At 40.5% G+C, this 12,283-nt stretch overlaps 1 protein-coding gene across 5 annotated transcripts in view; it reads left to right on the plus strand.

Moving 5' to 3' along the window:
* Nucleotides 1-12,283, plus strand: part of CEP95 (centrosomal protein 95) — a 36,674-nt gene that overhangs the window by 13,388 nt on the left and 11,003 nt on the right. For 3 of the 5 annotated variants that reach the window (XM_069541830.1, XM_069541832.1, XM_069541833.1), the window contains 4 exons: nucleotides 9,180-9,311; nucleotides 10,008-10,201; nucleotides 11,726-11,838; nucleotides 12,025-12,154. In XM_069541830.1, coding sequence (XP_069397931.1) covers nucleotides 9,180-9,311; nucleotides 10,008-10,201; nucleotides 11,726-11,838; nucleotides 12,025-12,154 — 569 coding nt within the window. The remainder of the gene's footprint in view (nucleotides 1-9,179; nucleotides 9,312-10,007; nucleotides 10,202-11,725; nucleotides 11,839-12,024; nucleotides 12,155-12,283) is intronic. The other 2 variants (XM_069541831.1, XM_069541835.1) reach the window with 1 other exon arrangement.

The following is a 12,283-nucleotide window of genomic DNA, read 5'->3' on the forward strand; positions in this document are numbered from 1 at the left end:
GTATCCCCCAAATTAGGAAAACATCAGGCCCGCAGTAAGTATTTTTTGGAGTTGAAGAACAGGAATGGTAGAGTTGAATGAAGTACATTAAATTATGGCAGTCAAGGGGCCCACATTCTCTTCCAGACACCGTGCTGGCTGTGTGACTTAGGACAAGTCCCTTCTCTTTTCTGAGCCCCTGTTTCTTCCAGTGTGAAGATAGAGAATTCAACAAAAGCATCTCTGAAATGCTGCACTTCAGTATTCTTAATTCCAAAGAATAGACTCTCCTTTCCAAGGAATTGTGTTCAAAGAGCCTGAGCCTGGGAGGTCAGACAGTAGGCATAGATGTATACTTGCCACTAAGGTGGGCAAAGGAGCAGAATACCAGAGTCAAGTGTAGGTAATGCGAGAAGGTTTCTTCAAGGCAGAGAGTTGGATGAAAGGGATGGTGGTTTTAGAAATGGTATTCTGTGATAGCCAGTGCATGTAGAAAGGTTGTATCTATAAAAAGTGAATTACTTGTTTTCAGATTTTAGGTATTCAGATGAAACGCAATTCAAGGGAAAAAGAAAAGGTTGAGAGAAAAGCCAGGCTGAGGTGTTTGGGTTTGCTATCATATGGTGGCTTTTTTTTATATTGGTTTAAGTCATTAGATTAATGTTGTCATACACATTCTTAGGCATCTAATTCAGACTTTAATTCCCGGATTGTAAGTCTTTATTGCAGTATAATGGACATATTATTATACAGGTATACAGTATGATTCTTTATTTGTGTATATTGCAAAAAGAATACCACAGTGTATCTTGTTCAGTCACTCAATCGTGTCAGACTGTGACCCCACGGACTGCAGTGTGCCTGGCTTCCCTGTCCTTAACCGTCTCCTCGAGTCGGCTCACACTCATGTCCATTGATCAGTGATCCCATCCAACCGTCTTGTCCTCTGTTGCCCCCTTCTTTTCCTGCCCTCAGTCTTTCCCAGCATCAGGGTCTTTTCCAGTGAATCAGTTCTTTGCATCAAGTGGCCAAATTTATTGGAGCTTCAGCACCAGTCCTTCCAGTGAATATTCAGGGTTGGTTTCCTTTAGGTTTGACTGGTTTAATCTCCTTGCTGTTCAAGGGACTCTCAGTCTTCTCCACCATCACAATTGGAAAGCATCAATTTTCAGCATGCAGCCTTCTTAATGGACCAATTCTCACATCCATACGTGACTCCTAGAAAAACCATAGCTTTGACTAGATGTTCCTTTGTCAGCAAAGTAATGTCTCTGCTTTTTAATGCACTGTCTTAGGTTTGTCATAACTTTTCTTCCAAGGAGCAAGTGTTTTTTAATTTCATGGCTGCAATCACCATCCACGGTGATTTTGGAACCCCAAAAAATAGTCTGTCACTGTTTCCATTTTTTTCCACATCTATTTGCCATGAGGTGATGGGACCAAATGCCATGATCTTTTTTGAATGTTGAGTTTTAAGCCAGCTTTTTCACTCTCCTCTTTCACTTTCATCAAGAGGCTCTTTAGTTCCTCTTTGCTTTCTGCCATTAGGGTGGTGTCTTCTGCATATCTGAGGTTGTTGCTATTTCTCCTGGCAGTCTTGATTCCAGCTTGAGCTTCATCCAGCCTGATATTTCACATGATATACACTGCGTGTAAGTTAAATAAGCAGGGTGACAATATCCAGACTTGACGTACGATGTACTCCTTTCCCAGTCTTGAACCAGTTTGTTGTTCCGTGTCCAGTTCTAACTGTTGCTTCTTAACCTGCATACAGGTTTCTCAGGAGGCAGGTAAGGTGGTCTGGTATTCCCATCTCATTAAGAATTTTCCAGTTTGTTGTGATCCACATAGTCAAAGGTTTTAGCGTAGTCAGTGAAGCAGAAGTAGGTATTTTTCTGGAATTCCCTTTTTCTATGATCCAGCAGATGTTGGCAGTTTGATCTCTGGTTCCTCTGCCTTTTCTAAATCCAACTTGGATATCTGTAAGTTCTTTTTCACATACTGAAAAAAAGTATTTTTAAACCTTTTCTAAAATTGAGCCTAGCTTGAAGGATTTTGAGCGTTTCTTTGCTAGCATGTGAAATGAGTGCAATTGTGTGGTAGTCTGAACATTCTTTTGCATTGCCCTTCTTTGGAATGGGAATAAAAACTGACCTTTTCCAGTGCTATGCCCACTACTGAGTTTTCCAAATTTGCTGGCATATTGAGTGCAGCACTTTAACAACATCATCTTAAGTAGTTCAGCTGGAATTCCATCACCTCCACTAACTTTGTAGTAATGCTTCCTAAGGCCCACTTGACTTCACACTCCAGGATGTCTGACTCTAGGTGAGTGATCACACCATCATGGTTATCTTGGTCATTAAGACCTTTTTTGTACAGTTCTGTGTATTCTTGTCACCTCTTCTTAAATATCTTCTGCTTCTGTTAGGTCCAGACCATTTCTGTCCTTAATCGAGCCCATCTTTGCATGAAATGTTCCCTTGGTAGCTCTAATTTTCTTGAAGAGGTCTCTAGTCTTTCCCATTCTGTTGTTTTCCTCTATTTCTGTGCATTTTCCACCTAAGGCTTTTTTATCTCTCCTAGCTGTTCTTTGGAACTCTGCATTCAGATGGGTATATCTTTCCTTTTCTCCTTTGCCTTTCACTTCTCTTTTCTTCTCTTCTCAGCTATTTGTGAGGCCTCCTCAGACTACCATTTGGCCTTTTTGCATTTCTTTCTCTTGGGGATGGTTTTGATCCCTGCCTCTTGTACAGTGTTATGAACCTTCGTCCATATCTCTTCAGGCTCTCTGTCTATCAGGTCTAATCCCTTGAATCTATTTGTCACTTCCACTGTATAATCATAACAGATTTGATTTAGGTCATACTTGAAAGGTCTAGTGGTTTTCCCTACTTTCTTCAATTTAAGTCTGTATGTCTAATTAACATTCGTTACCTAAAACTTACCAATCTTTTCTTGTAATGAGAACTTTTACAACTCACTCTATTAGCAACTTTGAAGTATACAACAGTATTTTTTCTTAAACCTTTTTTAAAATTGAGAGACAATTAACGTACAATATTATATGTGTCAGGTGTACAACATCGTGATTCACAATTTTTAAATTTTATACTCCATTTGTAGTTTTTATAGGTCTTCCCTGGTGGCTCAGATGGTAAAGAATCCACCTGCAGTGTGGGAGACCCGGGCTTGATCCCTGGGTGGGGAAGATCCCCTGGAGGAGGGCGTGGCAATCAACTCCAGTATTCCTGCTTGGAGAATCCCATGGACAGAGGAGCCTGGCGGGCTGCAGTCCATGGGGTCACAAAGTCAGGACACAACTGAGTGACTGAACACGTAGTTATAAAATATTGGCTGTATTCCTTGTGTTGTATGATATATCCTTGTAGCTTTATTTTATACATAATAGTTTGTACTTCTTAACCCCCATCCCCATCGTGTCCCTCTCTCCACTGGTAACCATTAGTTTATTCTCTGTATCTGTGAGTTTATTTCCTTTCTGTTACAATCACTGCTTTTATTTTGTAGATTCCACACATAAGTGATTTCATATATAGTATTTGTCTTTCTCTAACTTACTTCACTTAGCATAATGCCCTCAAAGTCCACTCATGTTGTTGTAAATAGCAAAATTTTTCATTCTTTGTTATGACTGAGTAGTATTCCAGCGTGTGTGTACATAAACCATGTTTTTTCTATCCATCCGTTAATGGACACGGGTTGCTTCCTTATCTTGGTGATTAGAAATACTGCTTCTCTGAACATTGGGGTGCACGTGTCTTTTCAAATTAGTGTTCTCTTTTATTTTGAATATATAGCAGAAGTGGAGGTGCTGGGTCGTCTGGTAGTTCTGTTTGTAGCTCTTTGAAAAGCTGCCGCATTGTTCTGCGCAGTCGCTGCACCAAGTTACATTCCCACCAGCCGTGTACAAGGGTTCCCTCTTCTCCGCATCTCCAGTGACGTTTGTTATCTGTGGTCTTTTTGATAAGCCATTCTGACAAGTGTGAGGTGATAATCTCATTATGGTTTTAATTTGCATTTCTCTGATTAGCAGCATTGAGAGTCTCTTCATGTACCTGTGGCTATTGTATGTGTTCTTTGGGAAAATGTCTATTCAGGTTTTCTGCCCATTTTTAAATTGGGGTTTGTGTTTTTTATGTTGAGTTGTATGAGCTATTTATATACTTTGGCTATTAACCCCTTATCAGTCATCTCGTTAGCAGATGTTTTCTAATTTTAAAGATTGTCTTTTTGTGATGGTTTTCTTTGCTGTGCAGAGCTTTTAAGTCTAACTAGGTCTCATTTGTTTCTGTTTCATTTGTTTATTTTTGGTTTTATTTCCTTTGCTTTAGGAGATAGATCCAAAAAGGTATTGGTATGATTGTTTCAAAAAGGGTTCTGCCTATATTTCCTTCTAGGAGTTTTATGGTTTTGGTCTTATATTTAGACCTATAATCCATTTTGAGTTTATTTTTGTATATGGTGTGGGAAAATGTTCTAGTTTCATTAATATGTAGCTGTCCAGTTTTCTCAGCACCACTTATTGAAGAGACAGTCTTACTGTATTTTTTGTTTTCTCACAGATTAATTTCAGTCTGTATATATATATATATGATTGTTTTAAGTTGCTGATCTCTCACTTTCAAGTCCTTTTTAACAGCCTTGCATTTGTACACGCCTCCCCTCACAGTTATTGTTTTTGATTTTATATTTTATATCTAATTATTTTGTGGATCCCTTAACTGGGGTTCCCTGCTGGCTAAGTGGTAAAGAATCCGCCTGCCAGTGCAGGAGATACAGGTTCGACCTCTGGGTTAGGAAGATTCCCTGGAGAAGGAAATAGCAACCCAGTCCAGTATTCCTACCTGGAAAATTCCATGGACAGAGGAGCCTGGCAGGCTACAGTCCATGGGAGCACAAAAGAGTTGGACACGAGTTGGCAACTAAACAACAGTTCCTTATTATGGATATTCATGATTTTGCTACTTTTGTCTTCTAACCTTATTAGCTTTGTGTGTGGGTGATTTCCTACCTTTTCTGTGTGGTTGCCTGTACCAGTGAACATTTTCATTTCATAATTTTCATGTTTCTACTTATAGCCTTTTTTTTTCATTCAGAGGAGTTCCTTTAACATTTGTTGTAAAACTGGTTTGGTGATGCTGAACTCTTAGTTTTTGCTTGTCTGTAAGGCTTTTGATCTTGCCATCAAGTCTGAATGAGAGTCTTTCTGGGTAGAGTGTTCCTGGTTGTAGGTTTTTCCCTTTCATCACTTTAAATATAGCCTGTCACTCCCTTCTGGCCTTCAGAGTTTCTCCTAAGAAGTCAGCACATATCCTTGAGGGGATCCCCTTGTTTCTTCTCCCTTGTTGCTTTTAGTAACAAGAGCAGTTTTTAATTTTTACCCTTAGAACGAGAGTTGTCTTGTAATGTGGGACTTCCTGCACTTCCTGGACTTGGATATCTGTTCCTTTCCCGGGTGAGGGAAGTTTTCAGTTAATATGTCCTAAAATATCTTATCAGCTCCTTGTTCTCTCTCTTCTGGAACCTGTACAATGGGACTGTTAGTACACATGAAACTGTGCTAGAAATCTATTAAAATGTCATTTCTTATCATTTTCAAAAATTCATTCAGTGCCCCTGATTTCCACTACTCTCTTCTAGCTGGCTGATCCATTCCTCTATATCATTTAGTCTGTTTTTAATTCCTTTCAGTGTATTTTTCATTTTGGATATTGTATTCTTCATTTCTGTTTTGCTCTTTATTTTCTCTTGTTAAAAACTTCTAGCTTCTCATTCTGTGCAGCCATTGTTCTCTCGAGTTCTTTGATCATCTTATACAGTCACCACCCTGAACTCCCTTCTCTGGTAGATTGTCTGTCTCCACTTCACTTAGTCCTTCTGAGGTTTTACCTTGTTGCTTTGTCTGGAACATGTTCTGTCACCGCATTTTGCCTAAGTTGCTGTTTTTATTTTTATGTATCTGGTACGTTGATTATGTTTCCCTACTGAAGAAGTGGCTTTTTGTTGGAAATGCCTTATGCATCCCAGCAACATGTCCCCCTCTCGTCACCTGAGCTGTATGCTCTAGCAGTTGTCTCTATGAGGACTGCATTGGGCCTTCGGTTGTGGTGGGCTATTTGGTACACTTGGTTGGCCCTTGGTCCAGTTGGTTGCCAGGCCTTGCCTTGTGCAGAGGCTGCCAGCTGCTGGTTGGCTGGTCAGAAGATGGCTAACTGTGTAACCTCAGAGACCCCCAGGGCTAGTGCTGGCTCAGTGGTGGGTGGAATCAGACCCTTGAAGCCTGCAGAGCTGTTTCCTGCTGGTTGGTGGGTAAAGCCAGATCCTGGCTTAGTGCTGCCCTAAACATGGGCAGAGCAGGTCTTGGAGTCTGCTTGCAGAGCCCAGGGGTCCCAGAGCTGTTGTCTGATTGCTGGGTGTGGACAGTTCCTGACACAGTTGGGTACAGGGTCTGGGGTGTCCTGAAGCTTGTGCTGGCCTGCTAGTGGCCAGGGCCGGGGCCCAGCTGTCCCAGTGAGGGGTCTGGCCTACCGCAGGACTAGTTTTCTTGCATCTGATGTCTGTCCCCTGGTGGGAGAAACTGGTCCAGAGGCTAGAGCAGGCTCCCTCGAGGCCAGGGCCAGCAGATCTAGATCTTGGAACTGCTGCATGCCCACTGGTGGGTGAGGTTCAGGGGGTCTTAAGGCAGCCTATCAGCTGATGGGTGGGGCTGTGTCCCTGCTCAGTTGCTTGGCCTGAGGTGTCCCAGCACTGGTACCTACAGGCTTTGGATAGGGCCAGGTCTTGGGGCCAATAAGCTAGAGGTAGGATTCCACAGTGATGCTGGCCAGCACCAAGGTCCACGTGGCAGGAGTTCCTCACAACGGCTGCCACTAGTGTCTGTGCCTGGGGTGAGCTGCCGCTGCCACCTGTCTCACCAGGAGACTCTTGAGTTCAGGAAGTGGGTCTGGCCTAGGCTCCTCTCAAATTACTGCTTCTGTCCCCAGTCCCAGAATAGAGATTTTGTGTGTGCCCTTTAAGAATGAAATTTCTTTCCTGCAGCCCTTTGGACTCCTAAAAGTAATCACCACTTGCCTTCAAAGCCAGATGTTCGAGGGCTCATCTTCCCAGTGCAGGACCTTCAGGCCAGGGAGCTCACTCCTTTGGGAGAACCTCTGCAATGTAATTATTCCCCAGTTCGTGGTCACCCACCATAGCTTGGGGTATGGGACTTGGCTTTATTGCAAGTCTGCCCCTCCTACCATCTCGCTGTGGTTCCTTTTTGATGTCTTTAGTAATAGGAGATCTTTTTTGGTAGATTCCTATCTTTTTCATCGACTGTTGTTCAGCAGATGGTTGTGGTTTTGGTGTGCCCATGAGAAGAAGTGAGTTCAGATTCTTTGTACTCTGGCGTCTTGGCCATCCTCCCTTCCTTATTCCTTTTCCGTGAGTAAGGAGAAATCCCTTCCTAAGCACCTTGTAATAAGATACACAGCAGGATCTCGTCATGATGCAAACCTGGCCGAGGCAGGCTGCTCTGTGACTTGAGTTGGGGAGGCGGTGGTGAGGTCTCTGTAAGGCCTGGGTTTGCTTTACAGTTGGTGTGAACTAGGCTCATGGAGGAGGAGGCTTCTGGCGCCCAGGGCACTGCCTACTCAACACAGTATTAATTGTAGTCACCATACTGTACACTGGGGCTTCCCTAGTGGCTCAGACAGTAAAGAATCTGCCTGCAGTGCCGGACACCCGGATTCGATCCCTGGATTGGGAAGATCCCCTGAAGAGAGGAGTGGCAACCCACTCCAGTATTGTTTCATGGAGAATTCCATGGACAGAGGAGCCTGGTGGGCTATAGTCTGTGGGGTAGCAAAGAGTCGGAGACGACTAAGCAACTAAAACTTTTACTTACTGTACGTTAAATCCCCATGACTTATTTATTGTATAATGGCAAGTTTGTGCGTCTATCTTCACTCATTTGTTCTACTGTGGACCCTTTTTTTTGGTAAATGAGATATTATGTATGTATTATATAAATACTTATATAATTTTTTTCTTGTCTGTGCCATGCAGCTTGCAGGATCTCAGTTCCCTGACCAGGGGATGAACCCAGGCCACAGCAGTAAAAGTCCAGAATCTTAACTGTTAGGCCACCAAGGAAATCCCTAATTGAAATATTATTAATGTTTACAGTAGAGAAGTTCACAATCTCTGCAGTGATAAAACAGTAGGTTCTAAAACAATCTGAAGATTGAGAGATAATTAAATGTGTAACTTTCATTCTGACAAAAGTTCTAGATGATAATTAACCATGAGTTTTTAGGAGAAATTCCATCAAAAATTAGGAAATCCATTTTGTTTATGGGGAGTTTGTGTATTGTAGATTTCCAAGGCAGCAACGTGTCCAGCTCTTTGCGACCCCATGGACTGTAGCCCACCAGGCTTCTCCATCCATGGGATTTTCCAGGCAAGAATACTGGAGTGAGTTGCCGTTTCCTTCTCCAGGAGATCTTCCCGACCCAGGGATTGAACCTGAATCTCCTGCGTTGTAGGCAGACGCTTTACCGTCTGAGCCACCAGAGAAGATTAGCAAAGTGGTATTGCCTCAATTTCAGAACTATTTTAACACGGCTTTCTATGTAATATAATAATAATATGGAGCTGATTCAAAATATTAACCATTCAAAAATTAGACAAAACGAGATTTCCCTGGTGGTCCAATGACTAAGACTCTGCACTCCCAATGGAGGGAGCCAGAATTCATTCCCTGGTCAGAGAACTGGATCCCACATGCCCCGACTAAGACCTGGGGCATCCAAATAAATAAAAACAAATGTTTTTTTAAAAGGAAAAAAATCAGAACATTTGTTTGCCCTATAAATCTTTGATTATGGTTCCAACCAAGACTTCTAGCTCAGAGACACACCTGTGCAGCAGTTGGCGCTTCTGCGACTCTGGCCCCTACTTGTCTAAAGCGGAGGAATGAACATTGTGTGAAGCTGCTTTTAAGTTACGTAAATGATTCTGGGCTACAGAACTACACGTTGCTATTAGCTATGACAAAGTAATTGGTACTTCAAGAAATCAGACCAACAGAGTTCTATGATTCATGTCATTTTCTGATATTTTTATCCTCAAGATACTAAACTTTTAGCTTTTAGTCTAACAGCAATAAAAAAAATTTTACCTTTAATATTTTCTAGGTGCCCAAGGTCCTAATGAAATGCAGTCTAAAAAATCCTCAACCCTACCATGCTCTAGCTCACAAGAAGAAGCAGTGTTGAACCCTCCCTCTAGTTTTTTGTCCAAGAGCAGGACATCCTTTGTTGAAGACAGTGAGTAGTAATGCACAGAGTTCTTGAGATTGTGGCTGGGAGCTGGAGGTAGCTGATCGTGAGCAGTGCTATTAGCCTTTTTACTTTTGTTGCTCTACAGTTAATGCAGTTTTTGGTTTCACATGACCTCGTTTGTAAATGTTTACTATTAATTATGAACTTGGATGTCTTCTGAAGATGGTCTTTGGTCCTATGTTTGCATCCACTATTTTATTATTTAAATCCTCTTAAAGGCTTTAGGACTGTAAGTGTCTCTGATACATTAGTTTATGAGTTGGTGGTCTTCAAATTATATTAACTTGAAAAATAGTCTCATTTCATATTATCTCTAGGATTTTCATATGGTTAGTATTATATAAAGTCATAGTTAATGGCTAACTATATAAACGTATAGATGAACCATAATTTATATAGCTATTCAAGCCATTTAGGTTTTTAGTAATTTTTCATTATTTTTAAATAACTTTTTAGGAAACTATTATAATAATATTAAAATTATATTCTTCCTGATTTAATTAGGTCCCTACTTGTTCATTGAGAATGAGTCCCTATTTCCGTTGTCTTTTCGGTGTACTTTTCTTAAAATCAGGTTTAAAATATATTTCTAAGTAGTGTGTGTGTGCACTTGTTTGTATAGGGTATATGTATATGGGAAATGATTTATGTCTTAATGTCCACTTTGATTTGTCCAACTAGCAGGAATTTCTTCTGTGGATATGATCCCAAGTGCTAGGAAGTTAGGGGAGCCTATCCGGTCAGCTGTTCCTTTACATCCCCCTTACCACCCTTCAGAACCTCGAGCTCCCTACCCCATAGGAAGAGAATACTTGCGTTCCAGTCACTGCTCCCATACCATGAATTCTACCGGAGAAGGCACAGCATTTTCTACGGTAAGTGGAAAAGCTTGCTTTCAGCTGGACCAAAGCCTACAGATTTATTTAAAAGCTCTCTGCTAGAATAGTAGTCAGGAATACTGCACTGACCAGAGAGCACTGCAGTTCTTAGAGTTCACCTCTGCACACACCTGCGTATTCTTAGCCTGGGAGACAGGGGCAGGATGACTGTGAAAGGGGAAATAGGATGAGCCAACACATACTGAGTGCTCATTTTGTGTTAGGCACAGTTCTGCATACTTTACAAATATTGGATAAATTACTTCTTACAACACAGCTCTGAAGTAGATACTATTTTTATTTCTTATGGGGAAACTGAAATACAGGGTTTAAGAACTTGTCTGAGGTCACACAGCAGTTGTAGAATTAGGATTAGAATTCAGGCATTCTAGCTTCAGAACCCATATTGTATGTATCTAATTTAATAATTGAAATTATTTAACAGAAAGTATAAAAAATAATCTTTCAGCCATATTCCTATTAATCCAGCGTGAACCACTATTAACATTCTGGCCTGTTTGCTTCTACTCTTTTCTTTGAAAATAAAAGCCTCCTTTATACAGTCATCATGTTCCTATTTTCCCAGCAACAAGAGCACTCAGGTATATGCCAAGGGTAGATGTATTTAAAAAATGATACACTGTCATTATTAAAAATTGAAACAATACCAAAAAAGTAAATTAGCATTAGGTGACCGTCATTCTAAACATTCTGAGCATCAGTTTAGATCAGAGGGTGAATGGATAAAGAGAGAAAGGGATCATAGGTTAGTGGTTACTTTGAGGGGGCTTGCAGGGGTGGTGGAAGGGCTTCTGAGTTGTTGGTAATACTCTTTTTCTTTACTGAGTGGCAGTTAAATGGAAATAATCATTTTGAACCAGTTCTTGAGAAGGACACTAACTTCAATTTTAAAAAGGTTTCTTTTAAATGTGATTATAATAGTTTTTACTTAAAGGCATTACGTTTAATTTTACTTTAATAGAAGAAAAAGATAAGTGAAATTAAAGAGCTAATTAAACATCAAATGTTTCTTAACCACAAGAAATATTTTCCATAAGATTCCCTCCAAAGTTAAGATATACGTTGTTTAAAATGTTGAGTTTATATTCATATTTTAGAGATTTTGCTTATTTGTTTTGAACTGTTTCTGTTGACTTCATCATATGAAAGAAAATGATTTTAATACTTTACACTTCTGATTTGATAATTTTTCACTGTTCAGGTGTAGCCATAACCTCTGTAAATTTTCATATTTGAGACCACTTCACTTGCCTTTGTATTTGAATGACATCCTGAGCCATGCTTTTTCTTTGAGGACAAGTTTACAGACATTGCTCCATTCCTTTGGCATTGGTGATCAGTAGAGTGTTTTGACAAATGAGTTTTTTAAAAAGGCAAAACATGGAGAATAAAGGGACCTAGCTTTCTATCATAGGTCCTCCCTTCCCATCACACACAATATGTTGTTTTTTATGTCTTCCCTATGTCTTTTTCAAATCAATTCTCCTTTGTTTTTAATAGGAACCAGACAATAGAGTTTCGTTAACTTCCAAGTTGTCTAAAGATAGCAAACAGGAAATGTATCCAGCTCGGGACCGAGGCCCTAGGACAAGGAAACTTCCCAGAGAAAGAAGGTAACAGCACTGCAGGCTTCAGTATTTACAGTTTGTTCGCAAAGGGATGTGAAGAGTTAAGGGTGTGCTCTCCAGATTTAGCTGTGAAGGCCAGTATGAAACATTTGACAAAGCATGTACTACAGTTGTTCTGAACTAAGTAATGTACACTTGTCTATTTAAATGTCATATCACCTTTTATTACAGATATGAAAACAGAGCTGCAGTCTCATCCTGGGATTCACCTTTCTCCCAGAGGGCAGGAAAAAGGTTAACAGAACAAGAATTACGTGCAGTATCAGAGAAGCTATCTCAGCGCCTCTCTGAACTAGACTCGGCAAGTCTAATTTTTTTTGTCTTACCTGTATTGAGATTGTCATAGTTGGTGAGCATGTAAGTGATTTTCCAGTTAAGATGAGAGCTAAGCTTAATGAACTAGAAAGTTAATTTTATCTTAGTTACTGTG

Source organism: Ovis canadensis, chromosome 11 (genome assembly GCF_042477335.2).
Source record: "Ovis canadensis isolate MfBH-ARS-UI-01 breed Bighorn chromosome 11, ARS-UI_OviCan_v2, whole genome shotgun sequence".
NCBI lineage: Eukaryota > Metazoa > Chordata > Mammalia > Artiodactyla > Bovidae > Ovis > Ovis canadensis.